Source organism: Neovison vison, chromosome 1, assembly GCF_020171115.1.
Source record: "Neovison vison isolate M4711 chromosome 1, ASM_NN_V1, whole genome shotgun sequence".
Lineage (NCBI taxonomy): Eukaryota > Metazoa > Chordata > Mammalia > Carnivora > Mustelidae > Neogale > Neogale vison.
In genome coordinates this window covers 3,482,667-3,509,565 of record NC_058091.1, presented here as the reverse complement: position 1 = coordinate 3,509,565, position 26,899 = coordinate 3,482,667, and the positions used below count along the sequence as shown (strand labels likewise).

General features: G+C 45.1%; 1 protein-coding gene across 3 annotated transcripts in view; it reads right to left on the bottom strand.

Moving 5' to 3' along the window:
• PDE10A (phosphodiesterase 10A) overlaps positions 1 to 26,899 on the bottom strand; it is a 334,248-nt gene that overhangs the window by 19,945 nt on the left and 287,404 nt on the right. For all 3 annotated transcript variants that reach the window (XM_044242510.1, XM_044242500.1, XM_044242519.1), the window contains exons 15-18: positions 24,997 to 25,080; positions 23,318 to 23,468; positions 19,113 to 19,268; positions 9,730 to 9,902 (exon numbers count right to left, since the gene is read on the bottom strand). In XM_044242510.1, coding sequence (XP_044098445.1) covers positions 9,730 to 9,902; positions 19,113 to 19,268; positions 23,318 to 23,468; positions 24,997 to 25,080 — 564 coding nt within the window. The remainder of the gene's footprint in view (positions 1 to 9,729; positions 9,903 to 19,112; positions 19,269 to 23,317; positions 23,469 to 24,996; positions 25,081 to 26,899) is intronic.

Genomic DNA, 26,899 nt, shown 5'->3' with positions numbered 1-26,899 from the left:
ACCTGGGTGGGGATGAGATGGGACAAGGACGCCAAACAGGCACAGAATGGGGCTGCCCGCTACCCAGGAAACCCCAGTGAAGTGTTTAGGCCTGGCCAGGATCTTCCCTCCCCAAAGTCAAGTCTATTGGCCCCTGTGGTCAGTTGGACAATTTTGATTGCAGAAGACAAAAAAATCATGTAGACCTCTATATTAGTTTGCTAGGGTTGCTGTAATAAAGTACCACAAACTTGGTAGCTTACACAACAGAAACTCATTGCCAGACAGAAACTCATTGCCAGAAGTCCAAGATCAAGGTGTTGGCAAGGTCGGCTCCTACTGAGGACCATGAGGGAAGGGTCTGTCCCAGGCCTCCTCTCTTGGCTTGCAGATGGCCATCTTCTCCCTGTGTCTTCACATGGTCTTCTGCCTGTCATGTCTGTATCTAAATTTCTTCTTCTAAAGATATCAGTTATACAGGATTAGGACCCACCCATATGGTCTCATGTTATATAATTAGTCCTTCAAGGCTATCTCGCCAAATACGGTCACATTCTGGGAATCAGAATGTCAACACAGGAACTTTTTAGGGGACACAATTCAGCCATACCAGTTCCTAGAACACAATTTTATTTTGAGGATATTCATGGCCCAGACTAAGCTGGGCCAGTGAGGATGGCTATTCTTTTCCCAGTCTCTCTCCACAACCTTTCCATTCCCTCAGATGAAATCAAACACCCTTTGCATCCTTATAAAACTTGGCACCACTATAATTAAATCATGTACCATGAAGTTATTTCATTGAGGTGTCAATCTCTCCATTAGACTGGAATCATCGGGCGAGAGCAGGGCAAGTGGCTGTCTTGTTCTTTGCTCAAATCCAACACCTGGCCCAGGCTTGGCATGTTAACAATCCATAGTTGTGGAACCGAGGTCTCTCTGCGCTTCTGCTCACTTCTCTCACCCCTCTGGCCAATCCCCCAGGAGCCTCTGCTCCAACATGCTGACATTTCAGAGAGATATTTCATACCCTGAACTTCACTTCATATGAACTGTATTAACTTTTAACCCCCTTTAAGGCCATTCACATTTTTACTTAAAATTTAAAAGGTAAATCTTTCATGTATTTTTACTTTGTCTTATTATTGTGTTGTTAAGTGTTAGAGAAGACCTAAATATGGAGAATATTTTTCTCACATTGTGTGGCTTTTCACTTCCTTGAAGGTTGTTTTGAAGATTTTAAGTTCCTAATGTGATAAAGTCCAATCTATTATTTGTTCATTTGAAGATTAGTGCTTTCCTTTTCTTTCTTCCAGGTTCACTGAGTAAGATTGACCATTAAGAGTTGTATATATTTAGGTTGTACAATGTGATGACTTGATACATGTATACACTGTGAAATGATTACCACAAAGTAACACATCCATCAGCTCATATAGTCATTTTTGCATGTGTGTATGATGATAACTTAAATGTGTATGATGAGAACTTAAGATCTATGCTCTTAGCAAACTGCAAGTATAATATACAGTATTATTAACTATAATTGCCATGCTAGACCTTAGATCCCCAGACCTTATTCATCTTACAATGGAAAGCATGTAGCCTCTGACCAACATCTCTGAAGGTTAGTGCTTTCTCTGTGCTATGAAATCTTTGCCTACCGAAGATCATAAGACTGTCTCCTATGTTTTATTCTAGAAATTCTTATAATTTTAACTTTAACACTTAAGTCTATCATCCAACTGAAACCTCAGTAATTCAAGAGCCATGTGTTGAGAAGACTATCCATTTCTCCATTGAATTTCTTGACACCTTGGTTGAAAACCAATAGGCTATACAGTGTGTCTTCCATATTCTGTTCCACCAATTTATCTGTCTACCCGAACACCAATACACACTATCTTGATTACTGGTACTTTATAGCAAATCTTGAAATCAGGTATGTTAAGTTCTCTAATTGGGCTTTTGCTTTGACAAAGCTGTTTTGACTCTTTTATTTTTCAATACTTTATTTTATTTTTTGAGAGAGAGAGTACACATGAGCACGCACACAAGCAGGGGAAGCAGCAGTGAGGGAGCGAGAAGCAGGCTCCCTGAAGAGCCAGGAGACCAATGCCAGGCTTAATCCTGGGACCCTAAGATCATGACCCTAGCTGAAGGCTGATACCCAACTGGCTGAGGTACCCAGGTGCTCCTTGTTTTGTCTATTTTAGATCTTTTGTATTTCTTCATAAATCTGAGGTTAGCTTGTCAATGTCTACAAAAAACCCTGGTAGGGTTTCAAGTGGAATTACATTTTTGGAGGAATATTTGCAGAGAATCGGTATCTTAGTAACAGCGATTTTTGCAACTCATAATCATGACCTCTCACTCTATTCATACAGTGCTCTCTCAGAAATGTTCTATATTTTTAGTACAGAGACTTATATATCATGTTAGATCTATTCAAGTGTGTCATTTAAAAAATGACACAGCAAGTGAAATTGCTTTATTAACTTTAATTCCAATTGACAGTTATTCGTGTCTGAAAATAAATGATTTTTTTAAAAAATGTTGATCACGTATCGTGTAAACTTGCACTTACTAAGTCTAGCAGACTTTTTGGGGATTCCTGAGGACTTTTTTCAGTATATGGCATGTGATTTAAAAATAAGGACAGATTTACTTTTTCCTTTCAACTCTTAGGCCTTTTATTCCTTTCTCAATGCTTGTTTTCTTTTTTTTTTTTTTTTAATTTTAAATGTATTTATTTGAAAGAGAGAGTGAGAGAGAGAACACAAGCAGAGGGAGAGGGAGAAGCAGGCTTCCCACTGAGCAAGGAGCCCGATGTGGGGTTCGATCCCAGGACCCTGGGACTATGACCTGAGCTGAAGACAGATGCTTAACGACTGAACCATGCAGGTGCCCCATTGTGTCTTGACGTGATGCACTGGCTAGGGCTTCCAGATCAAAGTAGACTAGAAGCGGTCACTGCAGGCATCCATCATTCGCTTCTAGACATGGAGGGAGAATCCTTAATATATCCCCTGTCATCACAGTGGCTATAGTGTTTTCAAAGATTTTCTTTAAGAAATTGGGGAAGCCTTGTATCTCTAGTTTGCTCAGCTATTTTCCCCCATCAATAGGAATTTCTGTCAAAAAATTTTCTGCATCTTTTGAAATGATCACATAGTATTTCTTCTTTCTTTTCTTAAAAAAAGATTTATTTATTTATTTGACAGACAGAGATTACAAGTTGGCGGGGGGGGGGGACAGGCTCCCCGTTGAGCAGAGAGCCCGATATGGGGCTCGATCCCAGGACCCTGGGACCATGACTGAGCTGAAGGCAGAGGCTTTAACCCACTGAGGCACCCAGGCACCCCTTCTTTCTTTATTGTATTCCTATGAATTATATTAATTAGCAAATGCTATTCTTGAGATAAAATCCACTTGTTATGCTTTATTATTTTTTTAATATGTGGCTGAATTTGTTATCCTTTGTTATAATTTTGCATCCATGTCTATGAGGAATATTGACTGATCTTTAATTTACTACTCTTGTGATATGTCTGTCAGATGCTGGTATCAGGATTATGCAGGCTTCATAAAATAAGGTATGTGGTTCTTATTTCCATTTTCAGAAACATTTTGTATCAGATTGATATTATTTCTTCTATAAATGCTTGACAGAATTCACAAGTGAAACCATGAGAGAGTCACAGGGATGATGGTTCTCAAAATCACACTCCTGTTTCCCTCGAATCCTTTGTGACCCAAGGACCAAGGTCAAAACAGAAACAGAACCATCCTAAAAATACTTAAAGACACATATTTCATACATCTAGGGCAATCAATGAGAAATTTAACCGGCCGTCAGAATAAAGGTCAGTTGTTTGTAGAGAAAGATAACAGAATCCAGAAAGATGACAGAGCGTAGTATCCACAATGTAATATAGAAATAAAGAAGCAGAAAAATGTATTCCACGATTCAGAGAAAAAATAGTCAACCATGCATAGAAACAGATGCATAGAAAACTCAGATGGTGAAATGTGGACAAATGAGTGTTAAATCCCTGATGTGTCAAAGAATCTTCAGAAAAAAACATGTATTGTAATATCAAGAGTGAACTGATAGAGAATATTAAGACAGTTATAAAAATGAACCAAAAATAAATCTTAGAACTGAAAAACACATTACATAAAATAAAGACACCACTGGATGGAGTTAACGACAGGCTGGGAAGAATCTGGAGTTAAAGACACATGCAGCCAACTACCAAAACGGAGGCAGAGGGAAGAAAAAGACTGAAAAAATAATACAGAGTTTTCACAGCCTAAGAAATCATAAATGATCTATCCCACGTGTCACTGGAGCTGCCGAAGCAAAGTGACAAATAAGACAGAAAAAATATTTGAAGAAAAATAATGGTGGAAATTTTTCTACACTTCACTGAAATCAGCAGCCCATAGTCCCAGAAACCTCCAAGGAAGGACCTCAAGCAGGACCAAGAGCCAGAAGACCAGACTTTATAGACCAGGTGCTAGAAACCAAAGATACAGAGAGAATCTTCAGAGCAGCCAGAATAAAAAGACATTTATATGTAGAATAACAACAGGAATGGCCACTGACTTAAAAGATGAAGGGAAACAACCGGACACTTTCAAAAGAAAATCTGCCAACTTAGAATCGCAAATCCAGCAAAAACATCAGAAGAGTGAAGCCAAAATAAAATGGCTGGAAGAAACTGCTGTCATCACACTTTTAAGACATGTTGAAGTTCTTTGGACTAGAGTAAGATGATACCACATAGAAATCTCGAACTGTTCGAATAAGTTTGAAGCATTGGAAATGGTATATGTGTGAGAAAATATGACAGATTAGTTTTCTTTTAATAAAAAATTCTTCAGTTGACTACTCAGTTTTAAATATTAGCAATCTATGTGGGATACAGAACAAATGTATCAGTATCATACTTAACGAGGGCATGGCAGACAAAAAGGGGCATAAATGGATTATTTTTAAGGTTTTATGTTGTATGGAAATGGAATGATATTAATTTAAAACAACTGTTAAAAATGAAGACTGTAAACTCAAGAGTAACCACCTAAAATATAAAGAGACACAACAACGAAAGACAGTAGAAGAGACAGAACCACATGCTGAAGGAAACACTGAGTTAACACAGATGAAGGAAGGAAAGGAGGGACAGAGAACAGCGTTCAAGAGACCACAAGTAAGATAATAAATCACCAATCACGTATAGTAACAGTAAATGCAAGAAGAATGAATAGTCCGTCAGGAAATCAGTGACTTCAGGTCTCAACCACTGCTGGGACTGAGACCCATACTACATACGAAGACACAGACAGAGCCCAGTAAAGGAAAGGAGCCAATGGGACAGGAGCTTAAGGAAGCCGGTGGGCTATTAACACAGAAAACTTTAAAGCAAGAAGCATTATAGACAAAAAAAGAGAATTAATTTCACATTGATAAGATGGTAAATCATGGAGAGAACATAACAAATATAAATGTGTAAGCACCTAATAAAGTTTCTAAACACATAAAGCAAAATGGAGAAGTATGTAGAAATTCATAACTTTATTTATACTGGAAGCTGTATTTCCAGTTTCTGGAAATACAGAAAAGAAAAATACATTTACAAGTGATTAAAATCTGTAAAACAACCACATGACTTTACCAAGAAAGTGATAGGACCTGTGTAGACAGACAGTAAAGCGTAGCCAATGTCTTTGAAGACCATACACTTCCATTTTCAAGTGAAGAAGGCACATAGCCGCCATCAAAGTGCCATGTGGCTGTTAACTGACAGCAGAATATGTTTGTCTTTTTAAGTGTTCGTGACGAGGGGGAGAAAAGTCATGATGTCTACAGCTTACATTCAAGGTGGACATTGAAAAAAGGAAGAAACGTACTGTAAGATGCTAACAGTTGCTGAATGCATGTAGTGGTATAAGTTGTACATCTCAATATAATCTACACTTTTTTGCAAGTTTGAAAAATTGTGATAAAAATATTTAAGAATGCATTTATTAAGTAACAATTTCCATAAAATGTGTAGAAGGTAAATGAAAGAGGAAGATATCTTACCAGGTAGGTATGATAAATTTCAACACAGTTACAGTAATCAAAACAGTATGCACACAGTTGAGGATTAGTTAATTAGCATTTAAGTGGCTTAAGAAATCCAAACAATTATTTAATTTCTATAAAAACTTCAAGCAGTGGAAAAAAATGGATTATTAATTAAATGGCATTGATTTAACCCACCAGGAATAAATAAAAGACATAAATCCAGAAGAACTAAGCTCTAACTATGAAAATCAAAACTATAAAAATGCTACTGCCCCTCAGAATAATTTGTTACTTACACTGTAACCCCTGGAGGATTTTACTAGTTGCCAAGCACATTTAGATACGACCTTAGGAAATACATATACTGGCAACAGGTCTTTGGGGAGAAGGACGAAGTACGAGCGTGAAGCTGGGCAGCTGGGGATGCGCGGCCGGCTCGGGGCGGAAGGCCCGGCCCGCCCAGGACCAAACGCCGCCTGCTGCAGGGAAGCCGAGCACCCGGGAATGCCCGGTCAGCTCAGGGTGAAACGAAACACCGCCGGCTTCCCTTTTCTGTTCTCGCTCCTTTCTCTTCCCAGAAGTGCCTGTTGTTAATTAGATGAGTCCTTTGAATGTGCTGGATTAACTATAAACTTTATCCTCCTTCTGGCTTGTCCGCAAGACACGTGAATAACCGGGAAACCAGATTTGATAAAACCAAATGAGAGATTTGACCTCATGAAATTAAATTTCTTTACAGTCAAAAGAAAATCTGAATAAAGTTTTTGGAAGTCGCCTGAAGAAAATATTTGTAACATAGAACAGAGAAGCTTTTAGTACCCTTAATAAAATATATAATGCAAACTGATTCATAAAAAAAGTAAACAATTCAACAAAAAATACTCAAAAGCTCTGAACAGACACATACATAGAAGCGGGAACGATAAACAGCCAAGAAGCACGAAGCAATCTGCAGTGCAGGGAGCTCCCGGGAAATGCCACATCCAATGAGCAACGATTTCCACCCCCGTGTTTGGAGGACTGTGAACTTCCACAACCCTTCTAGAAAATTTACTATGCTTATATGTTAATAAATTTCTAGCATCACACACTACACAGAACATATTCTTAGAGGACCAGCAGGTAAGACTAAATAAGTAAGTTCACTGCAGATTTATTTATACTGGGGAATTCTAGAAATATCTTACCATCAGGGAAGGGTTTAACAAGCTTTTATATAGTATGGGGTATATAGTATTCCATACAAGATGTTATATAACCCTTAGAAAAAAAAGGAATGCATCTGGTATAATCACATTTTTATTAAAAAAAGGAGGACAGTATATTTGTGTGTATATATATATTGTGTACACACACACAGATACTCCCCCAACACAGAATTTTAAAAAACACAGGAAAGTGCATGGGATGATATTATACCCAACAGATTGCGGGCATGGAGTGCAGAATAACAGAGTATCTTCTTATGTATACTTCTGCACTCTTTGAATTAAGACAAACATGCATTACCTTTAAAATTATTAACTGTTATTATTACAGCATACACCACTAACACACACACACACACACACACCCATTAAGCACCAAATATATTATTTGTAAATATTCTTAAATTCTCTATTTAAAAATAATTATTATTATAACCATGTTGCTAAAAAAAAATATGTAAGAGACTTGATACTAATTACATGACTCTTACTTATAACCTTGAAAAAAAAAATGGGCACCTGGGTGGCTCAGTGGGGTAAGCCTCTGCCTTCAGCTTAGGTCACAATCCCAGGGTCCTGGGATCGAGCCCCGCATCGGGCTCTCTGCTCAGCAGGGAGCCTGCTTCCCCCTGCCCTCTGCCTGCCTCTCTGTGCTTGTGATCTCTCTCTCTCTCTCTGGCAAATAAATAAATAAAATCTTAAAAAAAAAAAAGTATGTACATGGGTTTCAGCAAGCCAAAGTCTACGTTCATCCAGGGTATTTTTTCCCAATCTTACAACTGCATAATAAAGAGAACTGTGAACAAGAACACCACAAAACCCGTTGCAGTCAGAAACGCACGATGGTTGTAAGTCAGGAGCATCCCTTGGGCTGCAGGCGGAGGAAGATGTGTTGGTAAGAACCTCTATGGCCCCTCATGACGCTGACCCCTTCCATGACCCTGGGAGGCCCTGGCAATGTGTGCAGAGTGCCCTAGGTAAAAATAAGGTATCTCTGCTTTCCTTAAACAGGGTTCCCAAAATTGTGTAAGTTTCAGACTCTGAGAAATCTGGACCCGCCAGTGTTTTGATGTAAAATAATCACACAAAATGGTAGTTTAACCAAAGGCATGGATATCATTGTATTATATGGATGTAATATTCCTGAAGAGGCAAACTTTATTACATATCTATAGTCACCTGTAAATCTAAGGTTTTGTGTATGTGTTACCTCAGTGGATTGCTTCTAAAAACTTTAAAACAGAGTCTCCTAAAAAGAAATGTTACGATCAGTACTTAATGGATCACGGAGGAAGAATGCAAAGCACCCAAACAAGAGACTATCGACCCAAGTTCAGCGAGACTAGAAGAGACCAGTAAATGAATGTCCATAAATCTCCACGTAAAGATGGCATCACTTAAGATGAACTTGGTCAGACGTGGGACCAGTAAAGGGAAAGTTCTAGTGCTCAGTCCTAGCTGGTGGTCACACCTACAGACTGACAAGCAGAGCAGGCAAGTTAGCCAGCGGACTGAGAAGGAGCACACAGATGGTGGACAGCTTCACAGTGAACACACCAATACAGTCCTGAGTTCGTTAGGCACGACATGCCCGCGCAGGAAAGACAAACCAGGTGAATTTAGCCTGATCCACTGGAATGCTGTAAGTAATCTAATTCTCCGTGTTCTGACGCCATGCCCACGAAGCCAACTTTTGACTGTCACTTGTTTTCCTAAATGATCTGACCACACTGAAGGCCAATTTTCTGATGCTTATAACTAGAATATACGTTTGTAGATGAATAAAATGGAATTCCAATTTTATAAATCAATCACGTTAGCTTGGTCAGTAAGATCCAGATTCTGAAAAATGAATCCATTTTTATTTGCTTTTGAGTCCTTGAAGCTAATGACCAAAGCCTGGACCGAACTGAATTGAATTCAGGGAGAGGCCTGACCTCTCCTGTAAAGTGACCTCTCTTTAAAAGTACCCATTCCTGGGGCGCCTGAGGAGCTCAGATGGTTAAGAGTCTACCTTCAGCTCAGGTCATGATCTCCAGGTCCCGAGATCGAGCCCCATGTCAGGCTCCCTGCTCAGCAGGAAGCCTGCTTCTCCCTCTCCCTCCGCCTGCTGCTCTGTTGTGTGTGTGTGTGTGTGTGTGTGTATGTGTGTGTGTGTGTGTGTCTCTCTCTCTCAAATGAATAAATAAAATCTTTAAAAAAAAAAGTACCCATTCCCGTACGAGCAGTTTAAATTGCAATTCATATTTTAATATATCCCCACAATTCAGTCTCCGTAATTTTGTCAAATAAAGAAATATGCAAAATGAATATAAAATACATGTAAAACAAAAAGAAAACACATAAATATTCTTACATTCCTTCTTCCAAATATAAATTTATGCTAAACTACATTTCTGTTTTTAAGTATACATTTATTCCAGATAATACTTCCTAGGCTTCTAAACTTTTAAAAAGGATCTTTACCTATGTGATTGATTATTAAGGTTTAGCGATCCGGTCTGGTACATCTCTTCCAACTGTTTCCTGTTTCCAAAGTACAGAGCAAGGTCTGTGGCAATGATGGCTTTGCGGATGATCTCAAGCACCTGTTCATATTCACTGGAGCTCAGGGTGGAGAAGATATTGTGCCCTTCCAACTACGGAAAAAACACAAATAAACACCACCAATAACAAGCACAGGCTCTAATCTTCCGACATTTGTAGGTACTCAAACAATACAGTCAATGGCATCTGGCCCACCAGTGACAGGTTTGGGGGACACAGAAGAAGAGCTTGCAGTGATTAATGGAAATCAATGTGGCAGTTTCTCTTTAAGCGGCGACAGTGAAGCTTCCCTTCACGATCGTCTGCCAGGGCAACGTCACTTGCTGCCACAGAATCCCAGTTACTGAAGAACGCAGCTAGCATTTGGGTATTTCCAGGAAGTAATTCAAGAACTAGAAAGTGTTAAAATATTTCAGACATTTCTTTTTAAACCAATTTAAAACTTTAGCAATTTTGATATGAGACTGGAAATCAAGGGATTAAGAAAATCTTGGACAGCTTTGTCCACGTCAGCAAGTCGAATGAAGAGTAAACTGCTTTCTCCAGATACAGAAGAAAATGTCCCACGACCTCAAAATAAAGCTTAGTCAGGCATATTAAAATTTCTCCCCACAGGTAACCACCCTTTTCCATAAAACACAAATCACTGAGGTGCAAACACTCTAGGGCCATCTTCTCTTCTGCTGTCCTCACGGGAGGGGGGCAGCAGACCATTATCTGGACAAGACAGAGCACAGGGCATTTGGACTGTGTCTCTTCAGAATTATTCTTTCGCACATGAATCTGTTAAGAACTTTTCACAGTTACTGAGAATCTTAAGTCTTTATTTGTAACTGAGATAAACATGGGTTGTTTTTGTTCAAACAAAAGAGACTGAAATAATAAAGAGGCACTCTATTTGTGGGCTCTTCAGTTACTGTAAAATTATTCATTATTATAATGTCAGCATAGCTGTACTCTAATTGGTTTTCACTTGCTCTAATTTATATTTATTGACTGACAAAATGCATTAAAAACTTGAAATTATTAAAAAATCAGACATCTCACTAGGACACTGCCTCCTTCCTATTACTCTGAAAAGGTTGTTCATGTGCCATTTTCAATCATCAGAATCTTTATTACTTACTCTTAAGGTTTTATAAATATTTATGTTATCCTATGATAAATATAGCAAATGCCGTTGGTTCTAGTTATTTTCCTGACAGTAATAATAGGAAGGCCTTACGTTTGTAGGATGCTCTAAATTGACAAAACATTTTCAAACACATGATTTCACTTTCAAATTAAAAAATTTAAATAACTCTTTGATGTCTAATTGAAATGAAGTTATTTGCTGAAGCATCAACAATATTTTTCCTTGAAGAGCAGCTGCAGCGCTTACAGAAACTGGTCATTTTTAGTAACGTAATCTCATCAGAAGGAGCTTTCCCCGCGACGCCGGGGGCCAGAGGGTAGACGTGATGACAGACTTAAGCTCAACACACGGAAGCAGCCCGGACGCTCAGCTACCCTGGGGACAGAACGGGGACGATGCAGGATGCGCTGTGCATGGAAGGTGCAGGCACAGGCCGGTTCGTAAATGAGGGGACAAGGGAAGGGACTCAAGCTCTGGGGAGGTGGCTGAAATCAACTCTCCAAAATTTTAGTGCAGGAAGAGAAAAGAAAATGACTTTTTGCCTCTGACTCCTGCTATGTCATCTGCTTTGCTTGCATGTGATCCTAACTCAAGTAAGGCGGCAGTCTCTGTTTCAATGCTTAACGCCTCGTCACCTGCGTTCCCAAATCATGAATGCGTTTCACACAGGCAGGTCTGGTGGGTGCTCCCGCACACATCGGCTCTGGGCGGGTTGTCTGAAGAGCAATCACATGTGACACATGTTTTTATGCTTTATTCTATCACTAATAAACCAGTAAATTACAGTGTGTAAAATATTCTATCATACTGCTGAAAAAATTTTAAAATCTCTCTAAACAGGAACTTCTTGGCCTGGGTTCTAGAATTCTCCCCGGGACCACAGAGTTATAAACTCACTGCATCTATCTATCTATCTACCTACCGATCATCTATCATCTATCTAGAAACTATGTGTTGAGTGTGTCACCCATAAGCACGTCACTTTATCAGATTCTCACAAGTCTCCATGCTCTGTGGCAAATGGAGACCCATGTTAAAGGATCTGTATATGGTGTTGGTCACTTTGGATTTACTCTTTCTTTTATTACTTTTCTTTTTAAAAAACTTTAATTTAAATTCTAGTTAGTCAACATACAGTGCAGCACCGATTTCAGGCACTTTTCGATATTAAAGGTCACAAGGCAGAGTTCAGCAGAGAACCTTCAGAAGAGAAGGTCACACCAGGTGCCTTCTCCTGCCTCCCACGATACTCTGCAAGGGCAAAGGCCGCAGACGAGCACACAAACTGTTGTGTTCAAGGGCATCACGTGCGTGTCTTCCAGCTCCTACCAGAGGAAAATAAGGGAGATATAGCAACCAATCCCCGGTAGAGAAACAGCTTAAAATCTTTAAAAATCTCCAATTTCACATTACGGAAACCTCATAATATAAGACTTTTATATACCAACTGGTGAGTTTATTATAGTTCACGTCCCAGGTCATAGTGCTTGAAGTTTGCTACGTCAAGGCAGGTCATCCCATTCTGTATCAATCAGGCATAAACTAACCCAAATTTTATATGAGGAAATATTCCTAAAATCAAAAGAGGGTGACCTGCATACAGTCCTCAGAACTGTGAGTGTCCGTGGGCTCTGCCACAGGCTCTAAGCGGCCGAGGTCTGGGAGCTACTGGAGAACACACGTGACGCTGGGATCAGCCCCGTGCTGGAAGCCCCCAGCGCCCCACTCCCTGGGTGGGTGGTCTGTTGGGCCCTCCAGCTCTCAGACAAGGCAAGCCCATGGGTTCTCAGCTGGCCACTGCACTGCTGGAGCGCGTCTGCCTGTGTCTTGCCCATCGCGAGATGAGGAACGTAGGTCTTTACTGATCTGGCAGCTACTTAGTGTGAATGTTTCACTTTGCGTAAGGATGTTCGGAGGACGGTAGCTACTCTGCGCACGGCCCCAGCAACGGGAGTGCCCGGGGAGGGTCCACAGCTTAGAGGGGGAGTATAGAAGTGCATGACGGAACGCGTGCAGCGGTCCGAGCTCAGTGAAGGGCTCCAGAAGAGCATGGGCAGGGCCATGGATTCTGCAGGACAAGGAGGGGCCACAAGAGACCACGTGGGGCTCAGTGGGAGCCACAGCATTTCAGTACGGCTCAAGCACATCGTCCCCGTGGAGAAATGGTGACGCGGTGAGAGAGTTCATAGGCCTGGTGTCAGAACTGGAATGGTCACTGGAAGGTAACGAGGGGCAGTCACTCCAGCAACAACGTAACATGGGCTGCAGGGAGGTTAGGACTGAAGCAGAAGGACACACTGCCCACCTTTCCTTAGCAAACTTTTTAAAATATTATTATTAATCATAAATAATTCTTTCCAAAGCCCCATGCTGCTCAGCTCTATGAAAGAGATGTATAAGGAAAGGCCTTGGAGCCCAGATTCCAACACCTGCATGCCAACCAGCCCGAGCTCACCCGGGTGGGGGTAAGTCACCCACAGGAAGCCACAGGCGTGGGCCAAATTATGCAGGGGACCTGAGATAACAGTAGTCACCCGCATCGAGCATTCACAGCAGCAATGGCGTGGTACTTATTCCGACACTTTATCGCCTGCTGCATCCAACCACAGGCTAGGAAGCACAGTGGTACTGTAATTAAGAACTAAGTGTTTGGGGTCAAACAATTCTAGTTTTTAATCCTGTTCGGTCACTTACGAACTGTATGACAATGGACAAGGTACTTAATCTCTTTGATGCACATCATCTTATTGTAAAATGGAAATAAACTGATACCTACCTCACAGAACGTTATAAAAACCAATGTGTTAATATGTGCAAAATTCTTATATTTCTCATTTATAGTAAGTATTAAGTCAAAAGTACTACGATATTTATGAGTAGCTAATAAATGATGAAATGATTACTACGATGATGGTTGGGACGAGGAGGACAAAATTCACCAGAATGACTTCTGCAGCCAGAGCTAAAGGACAGAAAGGAAAATTGAACAAACAAATAACACACATATGCCTAAGGAGAAACATGTAGTTAAAGATCACCTCTATCCCTTCAGAACACATATGCAGAAAGGACAGGTTCAAGCTAGCCTCTGTGTGATACATTGTAGCTTATTAGTAAAGGCAGTGTTGGACAGAAGTTACAATGTAACGATGTACAGTAAATCCTACTTCCTGCAGACAGGCGTGAACAGTGGCTTGTCAGCAGCTCTAAGTAATGAAAATGTCACAGGATCCCAAAATGCTGGTATAAAGACAATTCTCGTAAAATCGAAACATATTTCAAAAGTACCAGACAATTCAAGATTGATGGAATACTGAGAAAATTTTCTTAAGAACAAGAAAGATTATTCCTAATTGGTCTGTTTTATTAAATTGTGACTTGTGAGTACTTCACATGGGATAGTCACAGAAGGCTGAACACAGAAAAAGGGTGGCTGCAATATTCAGAGTGCTCGGTGACATCTCACGAGGCAAGCGAATGAGCGGATTTAATATTCCAACAGCAACGGTTCTACCACAACTACTGAAACATGCAGGTCAGCAAACAAAGCTCACGTGCCTTCCTGAATGTGACTGTCCACACAAAATCGTCTCCTTACTTGAAGGCATTCAGTTTTTGTTTCAGTACCAACCCACGCTTTGTCCTAAGGAGACTCAATGACACCCTCTCCCTTGAATAAGGGAGCTTTCCATCTCTGACTTGCACTCACTGTTTTGTGTCCCCTGAACTCTCTTACACCCATATTTCATATCTCCTTGTGACCACTGCCGTCCACGTCAGGAGGCCCAGTGATGGGTGGGCAGGGACAGGGACCAACGATCTGCAGTGACTGTCCTCACTGGGCTTATAATTCAGAGTAGTGACAAGCTAAGCTCGCCAACAGAAAATTTCAATACAATGTGGAAAAACTATGATATGCATCTGCTTGCTGGCTCAGAGGCCATGTAAAGGGGCATATGGCTGTGCTCCAACCATGTCGGGAAGTCATGAAATAATTCTACTAGAGGTGGTAATACCCAAGCTGAGCCTTGAAGATAAGAAGTTGCCTCAAAAAGACAGTGAAGAATTACAAGTGAGAAGGACTCAGACAATGATGCAGAAGTAAGAAACAGTCTGCAACTGAGAAGTACAGTAGATACCGTGCTCCTAGGCCACCCATGGGCCATTTACTAAAAGCCTGAATATCAGTCTAGAAATGGAATTTATTGGGGCGCCTGGGTGGCTCAGTCAGTTAAGCATCTGCCTTCAGTTCGGGTCATGATCCCAGGGTTCTGGGATCGAGGCCCACATCGGGCTCCCTGCTCAGTGGGGAGTCTGCTTCTCCCTCTGCCACTCCCTCTGCTCATGTTCTCTTTCCCAAATAAATAAATAAAATCTTTTAAAACTGGAATTTATTCTTGACCCCCCAGGACCCACTGATGACTTTTAAACAGGAAAATAACATGATCAGATGTGTCTGGAAGATGGATATGAGAGAGGCAAGCTTGGAGAAATGGTGGTCGGTGAGGGAATAAAGGTAGATGACAGATGACCAAGGCTGAATGCGGGATGTCAGAGAAGCAAGGTCACTGGCGGACGTGCAGGAGGCTGCAGGAGTCTGAAAGGCCACCTAAGCAGGTGGTGGGAGCCCCCACTGTCTGGAACACCAAGGGCCCCGATCACCAGGAAACCAGTCCTGATGGCCCGATGTTAAGAGGTAATGGGCCGCTCAGCAAACGCAAGAACACTGCGCTGACTTCATCCACAACTCAACCCCCTCCACGGCCCACGCAGAAGGGATGGCCCACGGCGTCTCTCTCACTGAGACAAGAGTGAAGGCAAGCCAGGACCAAAGACACACGCCTCCTTCTTTCTGTAAGTGATGATGTGTTTGTGGGTTACACTGATACTAGCTTCTGAGATGTATTTTCTGTTCTGTCTGTCTATTGATGTGGCTGTGGTCAGCCAGGGGTGCGACAACACTCCCTCTGGTTGCCCAGCGTATCCAGTAAGTAACAGTAGCAGCCACACTCCGTCCGCACTGGGGTTAACAAAACTGATCAATTCTCTCTCTCAATCTCTCTCTCTCTCTCTCTCACACACACACACACGCACACGCACAGCCTGGGGACGGCCTGATGGGGAGGCGTCTCCAACCGCATACACCAAACCCTTCATCTTCCATTGGGTCGTGTTGCCAGAGGAAGGACAGCTGCAGTCCGCAATCCGCGGCAGCCACGGTGACAGAGATCTGCAGAGATCGGGGAGCAACAGGCCAGATCCTTCCTGACAGTGAACAATGCAGGTGAACATCTGTCAGAGGCATCCCGGTGCTGTAACAACACTCATTTCAGTGACTGGAAGTTGGAATTTTTACTATTACTCTAGACTATCACCTTACATTGGTCAAGTCTGGAGTTGTCTCTTCCCCCCCAAAGATTTTATCTATTTATTTGACAGAGACAGAGGCAGCAAGAGAGAGAACACAAGCAGGGGGAGTGGAAGAGAAGCAGGCTTCCCACTGAAGGGAGCCCAGGACCTTGGGATCATGACCTGAGCCAAAGGCAGATGCCCAACAACTGAGCCACCCAGGTGCCCCAGAGTTGTCTTGTTAAAAGCTAAAATGGGCGGGCCTTGACACCTGGACGTGGGGGTGGGGAACAATGACTCTAAGGTCAGGCCCCCATGACGGCTGGGAGATGGAGGCCACCCCGGAGGAGATGGATGATAATAAGCAAGCTCTGGTCACACTGAACGCAGAGTTCAGGTGTTTGGAAACCGAAGACCCCTGTGGCCTAGGCTGAGACACAGGTGTGAGAGCCGCAGCGGTGACCAGAAGGACTCCAGAGAGCAGCCTGGCGGAGCACCCAGAGGAGCAGCGGGACGGCAGGGATCGGGCTCTGCGGCTACTATAGCCCCTGGGCCTAAAATGCGTGTTGGCAGCTGGGAGGAGCTCATTGATGTTCGCTACTAAAATGAAATTCAAGGGGCAGTTCGAGATGGATCTGAGATGAAATACTCCAAGAAGGATCATGAGCACAGATGTCAAACCAGCAGAGAGCGCAGCAGTTTCCAGAAGAAGAAGGAAACCTTTCCCAAATCCTCCTGCCATGGTGATGGGCCATCTGTTTACGATCCTGACACATCTCTCCCTGTCCCGACTCACACAGGAGACTTTAGGTCTGCTCAGCATATGGATTCCGTTTTTAAAGGGTAGCCTTCTCTCCTGGATCTATGGCAGTGACCCGTGCTACTTTCCAGCTCCTCCTTCTTGTGATCCTGAGGAAGACTGTAAGCACGCTGAGTAATGATCTTCCTAGAAATGGAGACCAGATGCGCCCTTCCTGTGGCCTCCCCATCTCCATCCATCGATGGAAACCCCATCTCCAACCCTTGGAACCTAATGATTCTTCAACACCTTCTCACCAATAGCTTGCCTGAGCTGGAGTTATTGCCCTGGGCGCTGCCTTCCGTGTTCCGATCATTCTAGGAACGCTGTGTTATGTCCTGTGGAGCCCCCACACTGCTGAGGGCTTGCACAAAATGAGACAGACCCTTCTGAATCCCCACTGTGGAGGGCAGCAAATGGGGCAAGTCTCCCAGCACTGGGGTGGGTCCAGGCCTCTCCAGGGCTCCATGGTTTAATCGCCGCTATGTCATGGGGCCTAATTGTCTCCTCTAGCCAGCAGCAGCCCCTATTTCAGAACGAACCCCATTATGTTTAAAACAGGTTTTTCAAAGAAACCTTAGAAAGGCTATTACAATTATTTGCAGATTCCATTACTATAATATTGCCAGAGTCAAATGTATGAATTAGGACACGGAAGGCTAAGGCAGGGAGTCTGAATTGGCTCTAAATGAAGGCGTCCTGACAGATCAGAGTACACACAACAGCTGTCGTCAAGTTCTAGGATGCCTGTCACCTACAGAAGGCACGTTTCTATACACACACACGCACACGCGCAGGCACAGATATGTGCCACTCACACACATCTTCTATCCTGCTTAAATTACGAAGTCGGTAGGTATGTGCGTGTGTACCCGCCCGTGCAGACACCTGTCGCGCTGGTGAAGACAGGACGCTGCTGAGGGACACTGGGAGCTTGACTGCCTGCGGCTCTCAGGCGAGGACCGGCCGCGGACGAGGGGAAGCACCCACCAGCCTCCGGGTACAGCCCGCAGGCGCCTGCAGCAGCCCCCGCGGACCCCGCGGTCACCAGCGGGCACCCGGAGTCTCACTTCAGTGAGGCCGTCGTTTACCTTCTCGGTCCGAGGAAACGGGAGCCACACAGGCACGTGGTGCTGCGCTCTGAGAAGGTCTGGGCTGGGGCACTTCCTGCCCGCCCGGACGGTTCGGACACAGACGACAAACACGGCCGGCCCGGGAAGCTGAGGCGAGCCGCACCCCGGCCGCGCGGGGACGGGACGGCGCCAGGCAGCACACGGGCCCCGCACCGCCGCTCGCCCGCGGCCGGTCCCGCTGCAGGTGCCGCCGGGCGTGTCACCCCCGTGTACACACACGTATCCCGCGGAGCCCGAGGCCATCCCCGGAGGACCTACTGGGACTGTGCTTCCTACTGTGGCACTGACAGCGCGACAAGAACACAGAGTCCGCTCCCCTGCAGGCAAAGCACATTTAAGAGACTGTCCAGGAGGGGGGTCCAGCCAGCATGAGGCAGTAGGCACCTCGTGAAGGTGACCTTGAGGACGAACGTCTAGGGTGAAGACAGAGCGTGTATACCAGCCGGTGAAGTGGCGGCTGCCGTGTCTCGATCAAGCACCGCGAACAAACACAAGGAAACTAAAAGGACTTCAGTGCACTTAAAACTTGATTTGCCTAACTCTGAAGATTTATTGTTCAATACGTTGGGTTTATGAATATGAAAATCCATATATATTTATGATTTAGTACGTAAAATAAGCTTTCCCGTAAGAGTATCACGTACTTAAAAATCAAAGCAAAAAAAAAATATATATATATATACACACACACACCTATATGTTCAAAATCTTCACCAAGGAGGCATCATCCGAAAACCCCACGACTGTCTCGCGGCAACCGAGCATACAATGTTCTGCAATAACTTGCAGCCGCTGTCGGCAGGAGGCTGCCCGGCACCCCTCATTCTGCGCAGGCCATGAGCAGCTCCCCGGGGCGGGGCGGGCGGGGGGGGCGGGGCGCGCTCACCTGGAGGATGGACACGGTCTGGGAGAAGTGGTGCTGCTCCATGGTGGACGTGGAGTAGAGAGCCGCCAGGGGGTGGTCGAACTTCTGCAGGTAGCTGTTGCTGAAGCCTCGGTGGTCCAGGTCATGACACAGGCACGCGATCAGCAGTCCTTTGCGCTTCAAGAAAACACGACAGAGTGCACATGTTTAAAACCAAGCAGCGGCTGGGACGCCATCTCGGCTTCTCACGCCGCTCGTATGGACTGGCTCCTGCCCCGCGACAGCCCACCTCCTTAGCAAGGTCTGAAATTCCCGTTAGTCTAGCTTCGTTTTAAGCCTCTTTCTTTGTTTTTCTGGCTTATGAACTTGACAACGGATTTATTCTGGACTTTTCTGGCTCAACTTTGGGGAAAAGTACAAATGGTATCTAATGAACGCAAATGTCCCCAAGAATTCCAGAGAAAGCAAATCTGCACAAGGAGAGGACAGTTACCGCCCTTCATTCAAAAATCCATTCAGTGTTAAGTTTCAACAATGCAGTTGCTACTACAGAGAAATGAGGACTAAGACAGGTAAGTCATATAGCTTGTGACAAAATCGCAAAATTGTACAGAGAAAAGCAGAGCAGGTGAAGTGTTAACAGCAGAGCAGGCGGGAGCAGGTGAAGTGTTACAGCAAGCGGGGTGGGCCGCAGAAGCTGGAGGAGAGAAGCAGGAGGCCTGGGCCGGGAGCGGTGGGAAGAGGTGGCACCAGCTCCAGGGTAAGCCTCCCCCAAGGGGTTAGAGGGGGATCAGAGGGCGGCGGGAACTGTGGGCGGAGGACAGAGAAGAACGGCAGAAAAGGGAGCTGACAATCTTTGAGGCCTTATTTCCTGTGGGAACCAGGGAAGGACTACGGGGATTTTAGCAGAGCAGTGATATCATCCAACTTATATTTTTAAAAGATTACCACGTGGGCAATTGTACTGAGAACAGACTCCAGGAGGAAAGAGAGACTAGTAAGGGTCTGTTGTAATTCAGGCAAAAGCTTGGACCAGAGGCAGCACTGGGGGGCTCAGAAGACGTGATTAAATCGGGGTGAGTTTTACAGGCAGGGTCAGCAGGATTTCCGGACAGTCTGGTTGTGAGCCAAAGGGAGAGCAGGGGAGGGGAAGGAAGCCCGGAGTCGAGAACGGCCACAAGCGGCTTCACCCTGGCAAGTGTAGGACTGAATCAACGGACATGGGGACAGCTGCGGGGGAAGGAGGTTGGAGGAAAGGGCTCAGGGGTTCGTTTCAGACCAACGAACTTCAGGGGACATTCTGAGTTGACGCTGGTCTATTCTACTCTAACCTTCTGTGGTGGGGGGAGGGGAGGGAGGTCTCAGCTGGAGAAAGAGGGTGTCCGTGTATACGGTGTTTTGGGCCACCAGACTGGCTGGGCCCACCAAAGTTGCTGTTCGGGGTTGGAGGAGGCCAGAGGTCTGTGCCCTCAAGTATTCCAACTTTCAGAAGTCTGAGGGAAGATAAAACAAAAAACCCCCAAGGCAACCCCCAAACCTATGTGACCAGAAGAAACCAACAGTGTTGGGGGTCCTGGAGCCACGGGGAGACAGTGACTCAAGGAGCTGAAATGCAAGCACTGACCCTCAGTGGGCGAGGCGCAGGGCACTGGGGACCCGGCCCAGGGCATTTTCGGGGGTGGGTGGGGCGGAAGCCTGGTCCAAGACGGTTTCAGAAAAAAGGGGAAAGGAGTGGGAGCCAGCCAGTAAGGGTTGTGGCAAGGGAGGACTGAGTAGTTGGAAGAGAACCGAGCGGAGAGGCAGATCCAGGGGGTGTGTTAGGATGGAGGAACAACAGGCGCTCGGCACAGACAAGCCAGTGCCGGGAGAAAACACGCGGAGGGAGGAGGGGAGGGGTGAATCGGTGAATCGCTAGAGCAGGTCCTCTGTGGGGTGGAGGCGGTGCACCAGGTCAGGAGGAGAGGCTGGCTCTGGAGGGGAGCCTGGCGCATGTTGTGGTGAGTGTGTGAAGTCAGAGCCCGCAGCGGGAGACGCTGACAGGCAGGATGGGGTCTGCGGAAAGCCCACAAGTTGAACTGGGTGCCTCCCTCCGCCCCGCTCCTTTCTGGTCGTCATTGAGCAGACCTCGATTCTGCTGCAAACCTGCTGGGCTGGAAGGCCTCCCGGGGCACTGGCACCCGTCACCTGCTGGCTCTGAGGACACCTGAGTTAGCTACGTTCTGGGTATGCTTTGGGTTTGTTCCCAAATTTTCTGCTATTGTCAACCACGATGAATCTGGTAAGAAATTTCAAGGTCTTTTGTTTGTTTTTTAAAGATCTTATTTATTTATTGTTTTTTAAAGATCTTATTTATTTGTCAGAGAGAGAGATCACAAGTAGGCAGAGAGGCAGGCAGAGAGGGAGAAGGAAACAGGCTCCCTACTGAGCAGAGAGCCCGATGTGGGCCTTGATTCCAGGACCCTGAGATCATGACCTGAGTCGAAGGCAGAGGCTTTAATCCACTGAGTCACCCAGGTGCCCAGAAATGTCAAGGTTTTAAAATCTTGGACAATAGGTAAAAGCTATTATGTACATTTTCCCACTCTTTTTTACCTATTTTATTTTTATTGACATAAAGTTCAACTGTTTGATTAAAAGTATGCCAGAATCAAGCAGGTGAAAATAATTTACAAAGTGAAGAATTATCTTTAACATACTCATTTAGCAAGATCAAATGCTAATTTTTTTCAAAAAGATTTTATTCATATAGTTGAAAGAGAGAGAGATAGAGACAGAGACAGAAAGAGCGCAAGTGGGGGTGGGTAGAGGGGGAGGGAGAGAAGCAGATTCCCCGCTGCGCAGGGAGCCCAACGCTGGGCTGGATCCCAGGACCCTGAGATCATGACCTGAGCCAAAGGCAGAAGCTTAACCTCCTAAGCCAGCCAGGCGCCCCTAAAATGATAGTTTCTAATAGCTCCATCAGAGATTAAATATCCCTTTTAAAAAATATATTTTAAATTTTTACACGTTATTTTGGGATTATTTTTAGCCAAAAGAACTGGACTTCTTGTGAAAACATGATGATATCATTCTAAAGATGAATTAGGAACTTAAATGAGTTAATCTATAGCTGCAAATTTTCTCACTTATCTTATAATTTTCCATTTTTGAATGTATATTTCAAGGTAATTTGGATGTATAGTTTCCATGGTTGTCGAAGTCACAGGCTATCCTATGGCAAATAAGACAATGAGATTCCTTCCTTAAAAGGAGCTAAATGGAAAAAGTGCTGAATGTCTTAGAAATACGGGATTCAATGAAATGGAAAATCAGAATAATTTATATGAAAAAAGAACACATTTCATCTTTTCTTGGTAATACATTGTAAGTTGTCTGGCTGACTAAGCCCTACCAAGAGATTACTAAGGAAAGAAGGAAACATTTGGACTCTAAAGTAGCCCTCCCCCCCCACCCCCCGAACAACATACCTTCCAAGCTCCCTGCCCAGACTGTGAATTTGGTCTGACGGGAGAGAAGAGGGGCAGGACTGGCCCAGAGCGGCGCTGGGTTCTAGTGCAAATGTGCCCTTGGGAGAAGCACAAGTTCCTTGACTTGGGGATGAGGAAGCCCTTCTCCGCACGGTCTGGGGCAGAAGACCAGTTTTATGGAGGAGAGGAGAGGGGACTCAACGCTGGGACCATGTCGGGGCGTGACACGCCTGGCAGCTGCGTCACCGAGTCCGGGCTGGGCCGCGGCGCACGGGAGGACCAGGCGGCTGCCAGTCGCTCGGCGTTACCAGCTCTGGGCATGTCAAGCCAGGAAAGTCAGGGACGCCTCACAGAGCCCGCTTCCTCGTGGGACAGGGTATCAAATACACATTTACGTCCCGACCGTCTTTAATGATTCAGTGTGCCGGGTTCTCCGCTCAGCAGGATACGCCTGCACTCCCCAGGGCACGGCACGAGGAGAAAGACAGGCGTTGTTCACCTAACGAAGACTTCCAGAAGACATAAACGGGAAGAGAGGCCATTACACTAGTGCGTCCTCACTGGGAATTTCTGTATCGACATCTCTTGTGCAGATGATACGACAAACCCACGGGCCCGGCAAGTTCACACGTGTCCTCCACTGCGCTCCTGACCTGCCGCGGAATCCCACGTCGCTCACCCCCCCGGGCCGGTGCGCGGACGCGCGTGTGGAAGTGCCCGCGGGCACGTGGAGCGGGAAGGGCAGGTGTGTGCACGCACCTCCAGGTCGGTGAAGAGCCCGTGGTTGTTCTGCAGGATGGCGTACATGCAGTGTGCCACGGTGACGGCGTGCTTCCAGTTGTGGTACGGCACCCGCCGGTAGTTCTTCTTCACAGACATGATGAAGCGACACAACTTTTCAAGCTCAAAGCTGTGTGGAGAAGACAGTGTTAGGACAGAAACTGGGAATGAGTCAGCACGTCGTAGCTGGAACTCTGGCCCCAACACATACGTCTGAGCCCACACGGACGCGTGCGCCGGGCCCCACTCCCCACCCCCGGCTCCTCGTCCGCTGGGGGGGAGGGCTCTTGCCGAGCCTCCGATCTGACACCCTCACTGGCCCCCCGGGGGGCACACAGCAGAACCAGCTGCCTGGCAGTCACTGCATCGCCGACCCCCGTCAAGCACTCCCCATACCCCACCGTGCTCAGCAAACATTTCATCACCCTGTCCAAGGGTGTTTTGAGCTCATGTTTTCCAAAAAGCACACTGAGATTCATGAGCTGCCGTCTGGAGACCAGGAGAATTCCCCGGATGAGTGACTGTCCTTTCAAAATGGACCCGAGGTACCACGGCACACTCAAACTATTGTGTGTGGCCAATGGCCACACCAAAACCCTGACACAGGGCATAAAACAGTATGACACGTTTCTAGTGTGCGACATTGCTACTCTGTTTTATTTCTACTCATCTGAGGTCCCAGCAGCTCTCTTGAGGAATTTAAGGCTGCTTAAAACAAAAGTACATCAATATAAAACCGGGTTCTTTAAAATACTAAGGAGATGAGAGTTCATTAAAAAAAACTTCTAAGATACACAGCCTTTTTATTTCCCACTGAAAATTTTCATGTCCTTGAAATATAAGGTATGTCATTGTAAGAGTTCCAACTGGTCAAACTCCCGAAGGATATCCAGGAAATGATTGGAGTTTATTACCCCGTGCACGTCCTCACAAAGGAGCAATTTATGAAGGTGACTGACAGAGGTTAAGAGAAGACACAGAACTGAATAGCAAGGGAGCGACAGTTTAGTTCCAGAGCAACTAAGAGCCTCTATAACCACTTAATGATTAAATGAGTGGAAAAGAGAAAATAAAAATTATTCTTTGCATTTTTAGCATGTGAGCTGACGTACGTGGAAAGGGTACGTGGAAAGTCCTGAAAGGCCCCTAGGGCAGGCCGCAGGAGAGGGGAAGGACCCACGGGGAAGGCAGCCACAGTCGAGTCCCTAGTAGTGCGCTCGGCGTGGAATCAGGAGACCTGTTTCCTTCACACCTGTCCTATGGAGGCTGACAGCTGATGCTAAATTCAGTGCATGTTTTCCAAAACACACCTTCACACAGTATGTGATTCTGTGGAGCAACAATCCCTACTTTTCCCATCACACAGCCTACGGTAATTCCCACCTACGATTCTACCATTACCTGGCAGACACATGGTTGGTCGCCAAGGACAGCCACCCTGGCAAAGAGCTTGGCAGGCTGGAAAGGGGATCCAAGAAGGCCATCAATCTGTCCAACTATCTCTGCCTTTTTTTATTTAGATATTTTGAAAAAATTATTTATAAATGGCATATTTTCAGATAATTATCAACCAAGAAAGTGACAAGGCATTTAGGCAGGGGGAGGAAGAGGACGCGTCACTCAACAGCTTCAGACGGAAGTTTTTACGTCGTTCATACCAGGAGGTCCCACAGGACCGATGGACCATGTACACAAAAATTCCAGGCCACATGTTTTCAAAAGGACCAATGTCAAAGTGGAATCTGAAATGAAAAGAACACGAGGTTGATTAGCAAACATAATCAGGATAAACATAAGAACAAATAAAGTAATTGAACTTTTTGTCGATTAAGAAACTAAAAAAAAACCCCAAAAAACAAAAAACACTGGGAGTTCAGCCATCCTTTCCCTGTCTTCTCAATCACATCTTTGTTGTATTTAAATGTTTCCAAGAGGAAATTCCACACATTCCCTTAGGAACTTAGCCCAATATTTAAGCCATTGCTTAACTTTCTATTAAACAATCTGTAACAAATGACGTTGTGGTTGTTATCAGAGCAATGAAAGAGTATAAAATAATTGTATTATGAATCCTACACATTTTACACAACTCATAGACCCAGGGGAGGGGGGCCAGGTATTTTTTAAGAATTTTTTAAGAGTTAAAAATTACTCTATCTCCTATAGAAGTCCAAAGGAAAAACTTCATAAAGACAAACATCCAACGTTATTACCTATTTTTCATTTGCTAACTTAATTACTAACATTTAGCCCAAATAAACACAATGGTAAAATAGTAAAAGAAACCATGTTCCCCTAGTTATCCTTCTGACACCAAATGTGTGAGTTTTCCACACCAACAATTCTCCAAGCCTCTGCAGACACCAACTGCAATTTGATTTACATCTGACACAGCCCACGGCCAGTGCAGACCACCCAGGTTAAGGGCTCAGTCCCACAAGACTGCCCCCCCCCCAGCTCCAGCTCTAGATGCCAATCACAGGTCCTGGCTGCCCACGCTTCTGCCCACCGGCCACGAATCAGAGGTTTCCACCAACCCCATCTCGGGTTGAGAATGCACTGGAACGGCTCACAGAACTCAGGGAAACCCTTGACTGACTTTTACTGGTTGGTTTATCATTAGGGATAAAACTCAAGAGGCAAATGGAAGAGACACACAGGGCAAGCCGCGTGGGAAGAAGGGGCGAGGAGCTTTCACGCTTCGGCAGGGCACCGCTTTCGCAGCACCCAACGTGTTCGCCAGCCTAAAAGCTCTCCGAACCCCTTCTTTGGGGGTTTTTGGAGGGTCCACCGCATAGCAATATTTGATTAAATCACTGACAGCTGGTGATTAACTCGCTCCCCAATTCCTGTCCCCTCCCGGGCGGTCTGAGGGTGGCTGAAAATTACAGCCCCCAAACCACGCGGCTGCTTCCTCGGGCAGCCGGACCCCATCCTCCTGTAGTCCTGCAGCAGCATAAACTCCAGTGTGGTTGGAAGAGGTTCACGATGAATGAGGAAGACATCTCTCTCATTCCAATCACTAAGGAAATTCAAGGGTTTTAGGAGCTGTGAGCCAGAAATGAGCTACAAAGACCAAAAATATATATTTCTTATTATATCAAAATACATACTATACATAAACCACTCAAAGATAAGCTGAAGTGAATAAAAACTCTTAAGAGTTTATCTGAGCAATAATCCTCTCGAATGGGGCAGTGCCAAACCGTTAGTGTTCAGGAGCGCTCTGCTGTCCCCGACCCACTGCGGCTGCCAGGCCAGCCGGCTGTCCCACCGCGCGTCCCCAGTGCGTCTGTCACATAACCGTGGGGCATTTCAGGCTCAGACTTTGGTTTGCTCCTGTGGACTCCTCCAGCATTACAGTGGCCGCAGTCTGGCCGCCTCCTGGCTAATTAATATTTCCGATTCTAAGGCAAATATCCGCTCTGGACTATCCCTGCAGATCTTCGGTGTGGAGTTCGATAGTGCGGGCCTGCACTGAGGAGGAACACGCAAACCGCCTCGGGTCCTACCACCAGGAGCTCACACACACGAGCACGGGGTTAGAAAACAAAGTGGGAA